The sequence below is a fragment of the Polychytrium aggregatum genome, assembly GCF_025602895.1.
Source record: "Polychytrium aggregatum strain JEL109 chromosome Unknown BJ171scaffold_23, whole genome shotgun sequence".
NCBI lineage: Eukaryota > Fungi > Chytridiomycota > Chytridiomycetes > Polychytriales > Polychytrium > Polychytrium aggregatum.
Genome location: NW_026516225.1, coordinates 459,596 through 472,504, shown reverse-complemented (window position 1 = coordinate 472,504; position 12,909 = coordinate 459,596). Strand labels below are relative to the sequence as shown.

General features: G+C 58.0%; 5 protein-coding genes across 5 annotated transcripts; 1 reads left to right on the top strand and 4 right to left on the bottom strand.

The window, feature by feature from the left end:
* Positions 1-47: 47 nt before the first annotated feature.
* Positions 48-1,968, bottom strand: BJ171DRAFT_139155 (uncharacterized protein). The gene is made up of 6 exons (XM_053105707.1): positions 1,669-1,968; positions 1,453-1,522; positions 1,206-1,334; positions 1,003-1,086; positions 800-827; positions 48-665 (listed from the first exon to the last, which is right to left on the bottom strand). The coding sequence occupies exons 1-6, from the start codon at positions 1,674-1,676 to the stop codon at positions 268-270; spliced, it is 717 nt and encodes a 238-aa protein (XP_052965788.1). The 5' UTR covers positions 1,677-1,968; the 3' UTR covers positions 48-267.
* Positions 1,969-3,426: 1,458 nt separating this feature from the next.
* Positions 3,427-5,405, bottom strand: BJ171DRAFT_568812 (uncharacterized protein; the record flags this gene model as incomplete). Its single annotated transcript, XM_053113535.1, has 4 exons — positions 3,427-3,452; positions 3,599-3,781; positions 3,895-4,857; positions 5,084-5,405. The coding sequence occupies 4 exons, from the start codon at positions 5,403-5,405 to the stop codon at positions 3,427-3,429; spliced, it is 1,494 nt and encodes a 497-aa protein (XP_052965787.1).
* A 772-nt stretch (positions 5,406-6,177) lies between these two features.
* BJ171DRAFT_599931 (uncharacterized protein) lies at positions 6,178-8,862 on the top strand. The gene is made up of 2 exons (XM_053114967.1): positions 6,178-7,649; positions 7,823-8,862. The coding sequence occupies exons 1-2, from the start codon at positions 6,308-6,310 to the stop codon at positions 8,452-8,454; spliced, it is 1,974 nt and encodes a 657-aa protein (XP_052965786.1). The 5' UTR covers positions 6,178-6,307; the 3' UTR covers positions 8,455-8,862.
* BJ171DRAFT_599930 (B9 domain-containing protein 2-like protein) lies at positions 8,771-10,081 on the bottom strand (the record flags this gene model as incomplete). The annotated part of the gene is made up of 5 exons (XM_053114966.1): positions 9,771-10,081; positions 9,560-9,593; positions 9,318-9,407; positions 9,039-9,137; positions 8,771-8,925 (listed from the first exon to the last, which is right to left on the bottom strand). The coding sequence occupies exons 1-5, from the start codon at positions 9,918-9,920 to the stop codon at positions 8,771-8,773; spliced, it is 528 nt and encodes a 175-aa protein (XP_052965785.1). The 5' UTR covers positions 9,921-10,081.
* Positions 10,082-10,282: 201 nt separating this feature from the next.
* On the bottom strand, positions 10,283-12,449 carry BJ171DRAFT_509372 (WD40-repeat-containing domain protein). The gene is made up of 6 exons (XM_053111379.1): positions 12,295-12,449; positions 12,075-12,161; positions 11,611-11,703; positions 11,252-11,428; positions 11,007-11,159; positions 10,283-10,890 (listed from the first exon to the last, which is right to left on the bottom strand). The coding sequence occupies exons 1-6, from the start codon at positions 12,313-12,315 to the stop codon at positions 10,429-10,431; spliced, it is 993 nt and encodes a 330-aa protein (XP_052965784.1). The 5' UTR covers positions 12,316-12,449; the 3' UTR covers positions 10,283-10,428.
* Positions 12,450-12,909: the final 460 nt, after the last annotated feature.

Here is a 12,909-nt window from a genome sequence, read left to right as displayed (position 1 = left end):
CTGTGGGCAGTCTTCAGAGAGCGGGCCGCCCACTCACTCGGTCAAAGGGGTGCTAGATTGCACAACGTGTATATTTCGTCGCTCGAGCATCGGGCACGAGCAGAGCGGGAGCGGACAGAGCAAGTGCGGATGCGCTCCTCTTCCGTCGATCGTCGCTGCAGCCACAGCATCAGCCGGCGCGTCGGCAGGAAAGCAAGATGGGAGGAAACGGTTGGCATCCGAGCTCCAGCGGCAGCTGGCCAGGCGCAAAAGACTGTCGCCTCTCGTCTAGCGCGAGCGGCTGCGGTATCTTCGCTCGCGGCTGGTGCTGCGTTGGCGTCGGCTCTCGCGCTCGTATCGGTCGCGGCGATCGTAATCGCGGTCGCGATCGCGATCATAGTCTCGGTCGTATTCGCGATCACGGCGATCGTAATCACGGTCACGATCATAGCCACGGTCACGATCGTAGTCTCGGTCGGGTTCGCGGTCACGGCGATCGTAATCGCGATCACGATCATAGTCACGGTCGCGGCGATCGTAGTCGCGATCACGGCGGTCGAAACGATCACGGTCGCGGCGATCGCGGTCAAAGCGTCCGCCACGGTCACGGAAGCCGTCGCGCTGGGTCTTTCGTCCCATGTACTGGCCAGGGGTGGGATCGTGGGGCTTGGAGGTGAACGAAAAGTCTGCAGAAGGAGGAATAGGGTTAGCAACGCAATTGGAACAGCTGAGCTGGGCCTTGTTACGCCGATGGATAGCTAGATGGACCATTTGGAGCTAATTCGTGTTCTCAAACCGGGGCTTCGCCATTCCTACATACCGACACGCATGGACCGATCGTGGTAGCTCTAAAAAGCAGCGATCGCAATGATACAAAAGTCAGAGGCTCCGAAGAATTGTTGCAAAGCTGTTCAGATGCACCAGAGCCTGGTGGCAGCGGAACACAGGAGTGCCATTGTTGCCCCCCCCCGGCTATAATAGGCATGCCCATCCATCCAACCAGTGCGCTGCCGACCAGCTTACCATGCCGTTGAGCTTCTCCTTGGCTTCGGCGGCACTGTTTTCATCCGCCATTTGGACGAAGGCAAAACCCTTGGATTGGTTGGTCTATGACCGAGCGAAATGTCAATACGGGATACTGATTGCATATTGATTGCAAGCAAGTCTTCAGCCCGATTGCGCCTCCAGGTTGACAATGTCCGCTACTCCCCGCATCCGAGACTTACATTGCGATCCACGATGAGGGTAACCTTTTCAACGCGTCCGTACTCCCCAAAGAGATGCTGCAAGTCTTCCTCGCGGGTTCTCAGGCTGAGACCAAAGACACCCAAGACCTTGGAGGGAGGGGGGCTTTGCTGCAATCGAAAGCACCCGGGTGAGCAAGTGCGCGCGCGTGCAGGTTGTCCTATACCGATGACGCCAGTGCTAGCGATGACAGCTGCTGCATAGATCCAGACACTCGTGGATACGTACATAGGAGGGAGATCCGTAGCGAGCGTGGGCAGGGCGGGACGAGGTTCGAGTAGGAGACCGAGAGCTCGATCTGGAAGAGCAGCGAGCATGAGTAGAGAGTCGGCCGAAGAGAAAGCCGGTCCGGCAAGGACAAGGACAAGGACAAGGACAAGGACAAGGACAAATCGCCTCGAACACGCCGCATCCAGCTGCTGGACTCGGGCAAGCAAACGGTACCTGAGCATGCGAGGATCCAGTGGCAGCCGCCGTCGATCACGGGAGTCGAGAGCATGCAGAGACAATCGCAAATGCCGGACATATTGAATATTAGTTACAAACGTTGCGTTTGGCAGACTTCAAGAACGACTTGAGATTCAAGGCGAGCTTGGTATGCGCATTTGGAGAAGCCGTTGATCGACCAGAGAGCGTTGACCGGCGCATAGCAAGCTCTGACGCCATTGGTTTGCAAAGGCAGAGCGAGGGCGAGAGATGACGGTCCGAAAGCGAGGTGATGGCGAGGAGCAATTGGGAAGGAGGCCAAAGGGAAAGGCAAAAAGGAAAGCGCTTGGATCCAGGCTCGTGCCGGGACAGGGTTGCAGCATTCGATCAGCCCGCGAGGCGTTGTGAGCACCCCTCGGCGGCCTGCTCTGTCGAGACTAGATTCCGTTCTACGCTTGCGGCTCGCCGCCTTCCCTTATCCTTCTATGCAGTTCGCCTTCGTATCTCTTTTCACTTCAGTTCCCCTTCCGCCTTCCATTGCCTTCTCTCTTGCCTTGTGCCTCCCAACCAGGCCCCGCCGCACGAGCCTCGGTCGCGACGTTTGCTTTGAGCATTCGCCTTCAAGGTATCGGCCGGCCCTCCTTCACTCTTGTTCCTAAACTTGGCGACCTTCAGCGCGGTCCTTCTCTCTTCAACCCTTCGCAACCCGCAACCAAAAGAACGCAAAGCCGCCATCTTCATCTTCACACTTGGCAGCGACTTGGCATTCAAATTCCGTCAGAGGGCATTGGTGTGAACAAATAGGATTTCTCTGCATCCATTTGCCCGCAATGCTGCCTGCTGCCGCTTCTGCACCGAGCGCTGAACCAAGCATAAAAGGATGGAGGGGAGGTGATACGGGGGGGCGTTGGGTAGAGCTGGCCGAGGCGCCATACCTTCTGGGGCTGTGATCGCGATCGGAGTTGTAGCCATGATCACCGTCATGCTGCTTGCGGAAGCCGCTTTCCTCGGGAGATCCGCTGTGGGATCTCTCGACGTTGCGGGGCTCGTAATCCTGAGGTGGGAGGAACGAATCGTGAGGGGGAGGGGAGCCGGCTAACACCGTGATCGGAGACACGGCTGCAGCTGCAGCTGCATGGAATACCAGCAATCGCCCGGCAAGCGCAGAGACAGGAAGTTCGCTCGTTTGCCTTTCCGCAGTGCACGCCGTCATGAGGTCCCACCAAGACGGTAAGGCTAGACCAGGCGAGCAAGCATAAGCCGTCGACAAGCGCTTCGGAAAAGCCTGACGCCTCAACACACTCCCGTGTGGCGGCCCGCGAGGACCTAGTAGCTCCAGCCTACCTCGTGTCTGTCGCTCATCGGGATAGGCAACCACCGGGCTGGCTTGGGGAAGTTGGGGGGGGGGAAAGCAGGGATCTCGAGATGCCGTGTGGAGCCGCTCCCGAAAAACCCCCAGGCGAGGAGAGCATCGGAGCGAGAGCGCCCTCGGCTGTCCTCGGTGCTCGGGCAGCCTCGTCACGTGGCATGTGGCGCGACGGAGCGCGCGGTTGCACAAAACAGCGAGTGTATTTTCCGAAGGCATGAGTGTGCAAGGAAACGGAGGTGACGACACAAAGAGAGCAGGCACCATTGGGCAGGATCGCGATAACAGAGGTTCCGTTGGCAAGATTGAATCCTGTCGAACCAGACGACACTGTTCCACGACAGATTGTAGCGCGCGTAGCGCAGAGCAGCTTCGGCAGACGGAGCCGTTTGACTGATCTTGCTGTCGTTTCAAAACTCGGCTTCACGACTTTTACCTGCGATGAAGAGCGATTTCAGTAAGCGCGGGACAGTGATGTCACAACAGATTCATCGTCAAGCGTATGCTCAGCACACAAAATGCGATGGGCGGTAACATGGAGCAATGTCGCCGCCGGTGGATGGTGTCGCTGCAGCTGCTCACCTCCCGATGAATGTCCCTCATGAATCGAAAATCGGCCGCCGGAGCTGGTGACTCCCGAGGACGCCTTCGGCTTCTCCGGTGTCATCGAGGCGGATATCTGCAGCGAGGGCCTTCGCTCGATCGTCTTCGATGAACCAGTGGTCTGTGCTGACTGAACAGAGCTCCCAAGCTTTGGCGGTCGATCTAGCCATTGGATTAGTTTCCAGCAAACCGACGAACAAACCGGTGAGCGATCGGCCAGTGGACGAGGAGCAAGTCAGCGGCAGACTCATTCTGCAGTGCGCGATTCGGCTTACCGTCGTCACGCCGCGATATAGATGCTGAACGAGAGTGAGACTCCTTGGAGCTTGGTGGATTTGGATATGGACTTTTCGAGCTGTCCTTGCTTCCAGAGTTCTTGGCAAACGATTCATGGGCCTTGTCGAGAGGCGGCGACTCGCTGCCCGGCTTCATGTTGGACGGACCTGGCGATGATGCTCGGCGTCCTCGACTGCCTGTCTCACGGTCACGATCGCCTTCATGTGTATTGCTGGCTGCTGGTCGGGTTGTTGCCGACGGCCGTTTCGCATACTCGGTGCTGTGCGAATCGTAGTCGGCTTTGGAGGTCTTCTTGGGAGAGTCCCGTCCGCGATAGTCGCCCTCTTCTTCGATCGGCAGCTTGGAGTGGCTGCGGTCATCAGCATCATGCCGGGTGCGGTCGGGCTTAGCCCCAAGTCTCTTGGTGTCCACCAGCTCATACGGCTCGTCGTCGTCGTACTTGCTCTTCCCACCCGACGGCTTCTTTTTTCTGTCGTCGTAGCCATCACTGCGGTCCCGGTCTCGGTCTCGGTCTCGATCCTTATCGCCGCGATCCTTGTCGCTGCGGTCTCGATCGCGGTCCCTGTCCCGATCCCGGTCTTTCTCACCCCGATCTTTCTCGCCACGATCCCTTTCGCGATCTCTGTCCTTGTCGCCGTCGTATCCTCGATCTCGTTCACTAGCGCGGTCGTTCCGGTCGTTCCGGTCGTATCCACGGTCATCGTCCTTATCGTGCCGACTTCGCTCGTCGTAGTGCCGAGTGCCTTTGGTATCCGTCGGACCGCCATCACGGTCTCTCTCTCGGTGAGACTGCATCTCATCGTCCGAACTGCGAACGTGAGAATCGTATGCATAGCTAGCCTTTCTATCGTCTCGAATCTTGGGTTTTGCCGACTCATCGCCCCGGCTTTTCGACTTGGCACCATCATCATGGTGGGAGTCGGCTCCGCGCTTGTCTTTGCCTGTGAGCGAGACCAGGGTTAGTAATGTCGATGTCACGATCCGGCACAAGTCTTTGGGGGCATGTGTAAGCAGCCGAAGCGCTCCGGGGCTGAATTCGGAGTGAGACGGATGTCCAAATGCAAATACAACAGCTCGCCATGTAGTATTCATTGGACTTGCGCATACTAAGCGGCATCCCACCCATCCCACGGATTCCGCCCTGTAGCTGCGTCAGCCCCCTCCTACCTGTAGGGCCGCCGTAGGCTGCAACAATCAAGTGGTCGCCGTCTCGGAGGATGCCGACGGCGCTGGCTTTGGGTATGGCCACGAAATCGCCCGTGTAGAGCACGGCCTTGTTTGGGTCAATCCCGTTGTCATCGGGTAGATGCTCTTGCTTGACTTGCACGAGATAGTCCTGGATGGACAGGGGACGGCGCTCAGAGGCCGCCGGAAGCTCAGCAATTACTCGTCGAGCAGGGGCTGGTGGTATATCGCCGGTAGTCTGGCTGCTGCTCGAGGGAAACCCGATGAAGTTGAGGGTCACTCTGGGCACAGAACTCCAGGGCATGGTGGTGGAATGCGCAGGGAATGCACGCGAAAGTTGGCTGGGTTTGTTGCGTTTCGCTCTCTTCCACTCTGCCGGGGGTATTCGCTATCGCGCTGACCAGACCGTCGATGGTGTGAATTGACAGTGTGCCCGCAGGGCCGAGGCACTAGGTTGGTGGTGGTGGTGGTGGTAGTATTCCTGTCGTTTGCGGCTGAGGATGGCTGTCTAAGCGCTGTGTTTGGGGAAGCGCAGAGTCTCGGTGAGATGGAATTAGGCGATGCTATCGCTGCTGTTACTTGGCAGGCGCCCGCAGAAGCGACTGCCTTTGCACTGGGAGATTCGAGATGGTGCTAAAGGAAGGGGAGGGGCTCTCCGAACCTCAATGCGAGATGCACAGTATCTCCGTCATCCAAAGGTTGCGGGGCGGTATGGTTGCAGACTGACGTCGAGCGGAAACGTCGAGGCGTGGCAATTGTGCACTCTCGCTGTGCAAGTGCCGAAGGCGACGGAGGCAGCATTGTGTCGGGTTCAAATGCTGTCCCGAAAGCTCCTGGGTGCTACAGCCGCAGACTCAATCAGGCTCTGATTGGAATTGTTGAGGGGCCGAGCGGTGAAGCGATTCCATTCGAAGCTTATTCTGCTATCTCCCCTCCCCCGCAGCTGGCCGTTCACTCCACATCCACATCCGCACAGCTCAATCAAGCGTCTTGGCTGGCGCCTGTTCGTCTGCTCACCAACGCTCCCACACATGGATCTGTGCCTGACTGCCAGCACATCCGGCGGCGGGCTCGCACTTTGCCCCTCTGCTTTCGATACATCTGCTGCCCATCGCTCGTCTGGCTTCTTCGCTCGCTGATCTGCCTGTGCATCGTGTCCAATGTCAGGCCGAGCCCTGGCTTTCGGCTGCATCGTGGTGCTGCAACATGAGCGCCTCGCCGCCGGACGCTATTTTTAGCCGGAGGAGCCCAACCGGATCTGCAGAAGGCGAGCAAGGAAAGCCGGCGACGAGCTTTCGGGCGACTGGCGAAAATGCAGTCGTCCAGCACCGCATCTGTGCCGAAGCGCTTTTGCTTCAGCTTACCTGCTGCCTTGCTAACCAGCCAGCCAGCCAGCTAGTACACTCCCGTCTCGTCCAAGTTCCCGATGCAAACATGGCAACCCGCCTGAGCAACCAGTTCCGGGTCCTGACGATCTGCTATGCCCGTGCCTCCCGCCCTGCCGAAAGAGAGGCTCTCTGGCCAATCCTCCTCGCCACTGCCGAGCGACTTGTCCTGGTGAAGAAGCACAAGCCGTATCTGGGGCTGTCCAGCACTGCACACCGCCAGACCCACCTGGCCGTCCCAGCTTTGGCAGCACCTTCATGCCCGCCCTCCGCTCCGTCCATGGTGCTCGAGTGCAGTCTGGCCCAGCCAACCGACAGCCCCTCCACCAACCGCATCCTTCTGCCGACCGAGCTCCTCGAGCGGATATTCCTGTTTCTCGACTGCCAGGGACAGTACCACAAGCTTACCTTGGTCTCGAAACAGTTCAACCGGATTGCTACGCCCCTGCTCTACCGCTCGCCCAAGCTCTCGAGCCCCTATGCTGTCGACCGATTCCTGTACACTTGCGACGGTCCAACGGCGAACCGCACCTGGAGCTACGGACCCATGGTCCGAGAGATTCACTTCCTGTCGCCTATCCGCGGGTCCTTGATCGGACTGCTACCGATGCCGCATGGTTGCGAGGAAATCAGCCACTCGCACTCGACTCTCTTTGCCGTCCTGCTCCTCTCACGCCTCAGCCCGGACCCGGCCATGAGCCAGATATTCTACTCGATCGTCGAGACACTTCCCCGACTGGTCTGCATCCGTGAGACCTGCAAAGGCTCAGACGAACCCATTGCTGTCAGCTCTCGGCTCGCCTCAAGCATCAGCCAGTCGCTGGGGCCCGATGAGGGGCGGGGTGACCACAAGATTGTGACCAACTTTATGCTCGGACAGCTCCTCAAGGCCAGCAGGCGTTGTGTCGAGTATGCGGCCGGAGCCGGAATCAAGTCTGCCAACCTCTTTGACTGCAGCGAGTTTCTGCTCGAGATGCTTGAAGGCGACGCCAAGCCCATGTGGGAGGGCATGAACGGCAAGTTGCTCCGCCAGGCCAAGACGGCGGTCATGCAAAAAGTCAAGTGGATCCTCAATTCGCTAAGCACGGGGCTGCTGCTGGAGGTGCAGTACGTGACGCTGTGCTGCCAGCGATTGTTGGAGGTGTATTGCGGAATGTACTATTGTAAGTACGATCGGTTGTTGCGTTTTTGAGAGTGCTTAACTCATTCTGAAGGGGTAGCTTCCATCGATGTGCGGATGGATCGATGGATGTGTGGATGTGTGATAGTAGAGTGTGCTTTGGATCGCCTTCGATGGCCTCTCAACCCTCCCCCAATATCCCATCATACCGCACAGGCGCCCTCAGCAAAGCCGATGCCTTGGATTTCGACAATCTTATCCTGGCATTTGAAGATGCGTTTGGCAGGCCCGTGCGCAATGGTTGCATCTTTGACCAGCCCACCGATTCCGATGCGATCGAGCGGCTGCTGAACTTTGATCCATGGGACTACGATGCCACATACGAAGAGCCAATGCCAGTGCCGATGCCGATGTCGATCGAGACCGCGAGCCTGGACAGAGATTCTGGGCACATCCCCTCCGACCCCGTTCGGAGAGTCTACCAGGCGCTGCAGCTTATCACTCACTCCAGCCTGACCGTCGACGAGGCCTCCCGAATCACCATCTGGAACGACAGCTTTCTGGAATCGCGGGAAGAGTTTCGCGCCGCCATCATGAACATGGAGGCCGGCTCGCTCAACATGGAAACCGCCGAGTTCCTGGACCTGTTGATCCGCGAGGACATTGAAATCGTGGACGAAAAGACATGTGCCTTGGCTCTGTGTGTGGAGTGGATGCGCGATGTCGTTGTTTGGCAGCGAGCAACCAAGCAGATGGACTCGGTCAAGGCCCTTCTGCGCAGAAGTATGCAAAAGATCGACGCCTTCCGGGGCATGCAATGGCGCTATGGACTCATGTTTATGGACTGAGCCGCAGTTGGCCATGCGTTGCGGCTCTGCCGAAGGATCGAAGGCGCATTGCCGACTGCCATGACATGAGATCGGCATGCACCCGCTGCTGCAGGCCGAAACCCAACCACGGCTCGGTTCCTGCAAGACAAGTACATGCTCAAAGTGCCCAGTGCCAATCCAGGATTGTACCCTGTTGCGCTGTGTTTCCCCACTCAGTTGCTGAATACATGCACTTGTGGCGAAGGGTTGCTGCCCTCGTATATGCTGGTCCCGGATTGGTAGTGATGGTTTGTGATGGTTGGTTCGTGATGCCGCTGGTCTTGTGAGACGGAGCTCAGAGGGCTACGCCATAAGCATCAAAGTTGCGGACAATCACAGTGACCTCGACATGGACCTTGCCCATCGAAATGGTGTTGAGTCGATACCGGTCCATGGGGCTATGGATATGATCCAGCTTCTTGAGCTGCGGCGTAGCCCCGAGAAAGTACGCTGGCGTTGGATTGATAGAGATTAGCTCTCAGCTCCCAGTCCAGTCGCCCCCAGGCGAGACAGCGCAGCCAAGAGCTGCCCATGTCGAAAACACAATGTGCAGATGCGCTTACACCATAGCTGATCAGAAGTCGATCCCAGCGGTCGCCATGTCGGACATTCAAGTTCATGTGTGCCCGGGGTGGTTGGAAGGTGAATGAAGCCATAGCCGTCTTGGATGCATGGTCGAGCATGGACAGGGTCGATGAGCGTGTGCCGTTGCAAATTATGTTTAATGGGGCAGGAGATCAGTACATGGCCCACCAACCAGCATTGCGGCCCGGCATATCCATGGAGCTATTCGCTGGCGCAGTTGCTGGTACAATTGCTGGTACAGCCGCTGAGATACCCACAGAGTTCATTCCGGCCGTATTCATCCTGGTGGTAGACCTGGAGCTGTAGCTTGGGCCATCCAACCAGAGTTTTTGTGCCGTAGTGAATATCTGGATACCACACCCATGTCCGTCAGTATATACGCGTTGGGCATTCAACCGAATGCCTAGTTCATAGATTCAGCCATTCGGTGCTTGGCCGCACGGTTGCATCGCCGTCAGCCAAAGTGCCGGCTTCCCCGGCGACCAGCGCGGCCATTTACCTATCGGGTGGCTCCAGATGGTGTATCGGTCGTCCTGCAAGCAGTTTCGGTGCGTGCTCGTTTAGTTCCCATGTCATTAGGGAACGAGACGCCGCACTCTTCACCATGGAGGAGGCCAGCGACATCCATCTCCGCGATCATTGAGAGCCAGAGCTTCCCATGCGATGTCGATCGCCAGACACAGATTGACCTTTCCCTTCGCTCGGCTCACCGTTGGCAGATCGACATGGGTCTGCCCCGAGGTTACTCCCTCGATGACTTTCCAGCCTTCGCCCGCGATCAGACTCCATTTGCAGGACAGCTTTGGTGATGGGAATCCCGAGGCGCCCAATATCTCTCCGACGACGTGGAGCTCGGCCATGCTGATGCGATCGATCCGGTCGGCGTTGGCGCTGCGGTTTGATGTCTGCGACTCTGAGCTGCTGTGGCCACTGCTCCTACTACGGCGGTAGTCTCTGGGGTGCCGGGTCAAGGAGACGGGACGAACCGAGTCAGAATCCGTCCTCCCGAAGCAACACCCGATGAAAGCTAGTGACCCTCCCCGCCCAGAGGAATCGGGTGGCCAGCCAAGGCTCTCAGCGCCAACGAGCTGCCCGCCAAATCCAATCAACGGCTCCACATGAGCAACAACCCCGTTCGTTCGTCAGCGACCAACATAAGCTGCCTGGGCCCTGCTCAGAACGCAGGACGCTCCGGCTGATGTGACGCAGCCGACGCATCAAATTCCAGGACAGAGAATATATTTTGAGACAAGCTGCCTAAACAAGATTCGCAGATCGGCCAAGCAAGCGCCGCCTGGAGCTAGATTACCGCGATCAGGCACTCACGGTCGAGCAAACAGTGACGCGGATTACTGCCACCAAGATGGCTCAGCGCTTCTTCGGTCTGGGCTTGACCTCCTCGTCAGTTGTAGCATGCAGCATGATCGCATTCTTGGCTCCGGCCTGGTAGTGCTCGTGGCCTTTCGACCAGTCGTAGGAAGCAGCATAGGCAAAGATGCTGCCGGTGCGGTTGAATGCCGTGGCGCTGATGGGCATATTGATTGTCGGGATGAACTTGAGCCGCTGTTTTGAATCCTTGTCCCACATACTATAGGTACCATCAGAGCCAGCGGTCGAGAAGGTGCCGTGCTGGGGGTGGAACGAGATGGCGTTGACCGAGTACACATTCTTGTCATCGCGGTGGCATTTGAAGGAGAAGTTCTGGGCCTGGTCGCGCTCGTCGACGTACTGGATGCCGACTCGGCCCTCGATCGAGCCGATGGCATATCCCGCGGCATTTGGGAAGCACGCAATCGTGCGAGTCTGCCACTTGAGCGGCGAAACGATTTGCTGGGGGACCGGGTCAAACGAAGGCTCGTAAGCACCACAGACGATACGGGCAACCGCACAAGCTGGCTCCTGTTCGAGCTGCATTGATCCGAACCGACAGCGCCAGCAGTACGTACCTTGAAGGGTGTGCTGGGGTTTGCCAAGCTGTAGATCAAGATATGTCGCTCGGCGGTGCCGACAACCATCAGCTCGCCAGAGACATCCAGGGCGAAGCACCGCTCAGGCAGGCTGACTTGCAGGGCCGGGGTCGGCTGTCGAGCATCCCAGTACTGCAGCAATCGAGTGAGCCGACAGAGCGGCACATTGGGTTAGCCATCGGATAGACAATCAATAGACGCCCGCTACAGGGAATGCATCTCACCTTGATCGTGCGATCCCAGCTGCCCGTCACGATGATGTTGTTCATCGATGCTGTGTTGATCCATTTGCAGCACTTGATAGGAGCATCGTGGGCAGCGACTTGTGTGGTTTGTCCTGTGGTGATGTCCATCATGCGGCCGGCCTTGTCGGCTCCACCAGAAACCAGCTTGGTTCCGTCCTGGAGAAGGTTGCGATGCAAAATGCGGATGAGTAGCCTGATCCGGATGGATAGGGTCGATGTCGCAGGCGGATTTGCTGCCAATCAAGTCCTTATCGAGGACTGCAGGAGCGCAGAGTCGGCACGTCGATCGAAAGACGAGCCGATCTGCCATCCCGCCGGATGGGCATGGCTGCGCCCACCTTGCTCCATGCACAGCAGAGTGCCGGGCCTTCGTGTGGGATGGATGCCTTGGCAACAGTGACTCCCGTTGGCTGTACTTCCCAGATGCGGGTCTGAGGGGATTCCGGACGGGTTCGGGGCACAGTACAAAGTAGGCAAATAGAGGGAGGTATGCGGCCGACGGATTGAGATTGTTAGCGATGCCTCGATAAGGGACATGGCAGCGCAGAACATGCGGAGCCCAATCCAGGGCATATCCAGGACATATCCAGGGCTGGTTCAGAGCAGATCTAGAGCAGAACGCCTTGCTTCCAGGAGCGGAATCCAAGATCGGCAGCCCTCCGATGCCAATGATCGCGCGCAGGCTGTTGATGTGCAAACCCATCCCCACGCAGACAAAAAGGACGAGACCGGATCTTTCTCCGGCGGATAAGCAAGACCGCGATCTCTGAGCAAGACAAAACGGGCCAGGAACAGAGCATACCTGGTTGTCCCAGCTGCTGGCAGCCAGGAGATCGATTTGGGGGCTGAATGCCAAATCAGTGATGCCGTCCGTAGCGGGAGGGTTGACCTGCGAGATCACCATGCAGCATGTCAGAGAATCTCGCGGACTGCGGCTGGCCAGTGCTGGTGAATCCAGATAGAGCGAGCGAAACTGGCGAGAGCGTCGCTTGGGTGGGGATCGCCGGGCTGCAAAGGCTTACTTCGAGATCTTGGGTGGCCATGAGGGGCAGGTGGCAGCGACAGTGCAGGAGACAAGGTGCGGTTGGCTTGTTCTCGAATATGCGGTTGTTGCAAGGGCGGCAGACAGCTCGCTAGTGTGCCCCGGCTGGATCGGTGAGTGCGCCGGGAGGCTGCGGGATGGAGATGAGTCGAGAACAGAGATGAACGACCGCGACGGTTTTCTGCGGGGCCGATGCCGGGGCCGATGCCGGGGCGGATGTCGGTGTGGCACAGCGCCGAGCGAGACGAGAATGCGCCGATCGTCCTCTTCTCGGCCGGGGCAAGACATGCATTCCATCAAACGCCGTGTATCGAGATGCGACGGTGCATGTGTCCGCCGGCGAGCACACCAAAGTCGATCGCTCTCGAGGCGGATGTTGTGTTGAAAAATAAGCAACGAGACACACCATTTCTTTCGGATAAAACACACCACACCACACCACATCGCATCGCATTGTGCACTCGGCGAGAGCGACCCATGGAGTCAGTCCCCAGACTGCAATATCTCTGCAGTCAACACTTCACCAGCTGTGCCGGTGTCATCTATCCGGGCGATTGATCAGTATTGTTCCACACACCATCTGCGCATTGAAGTA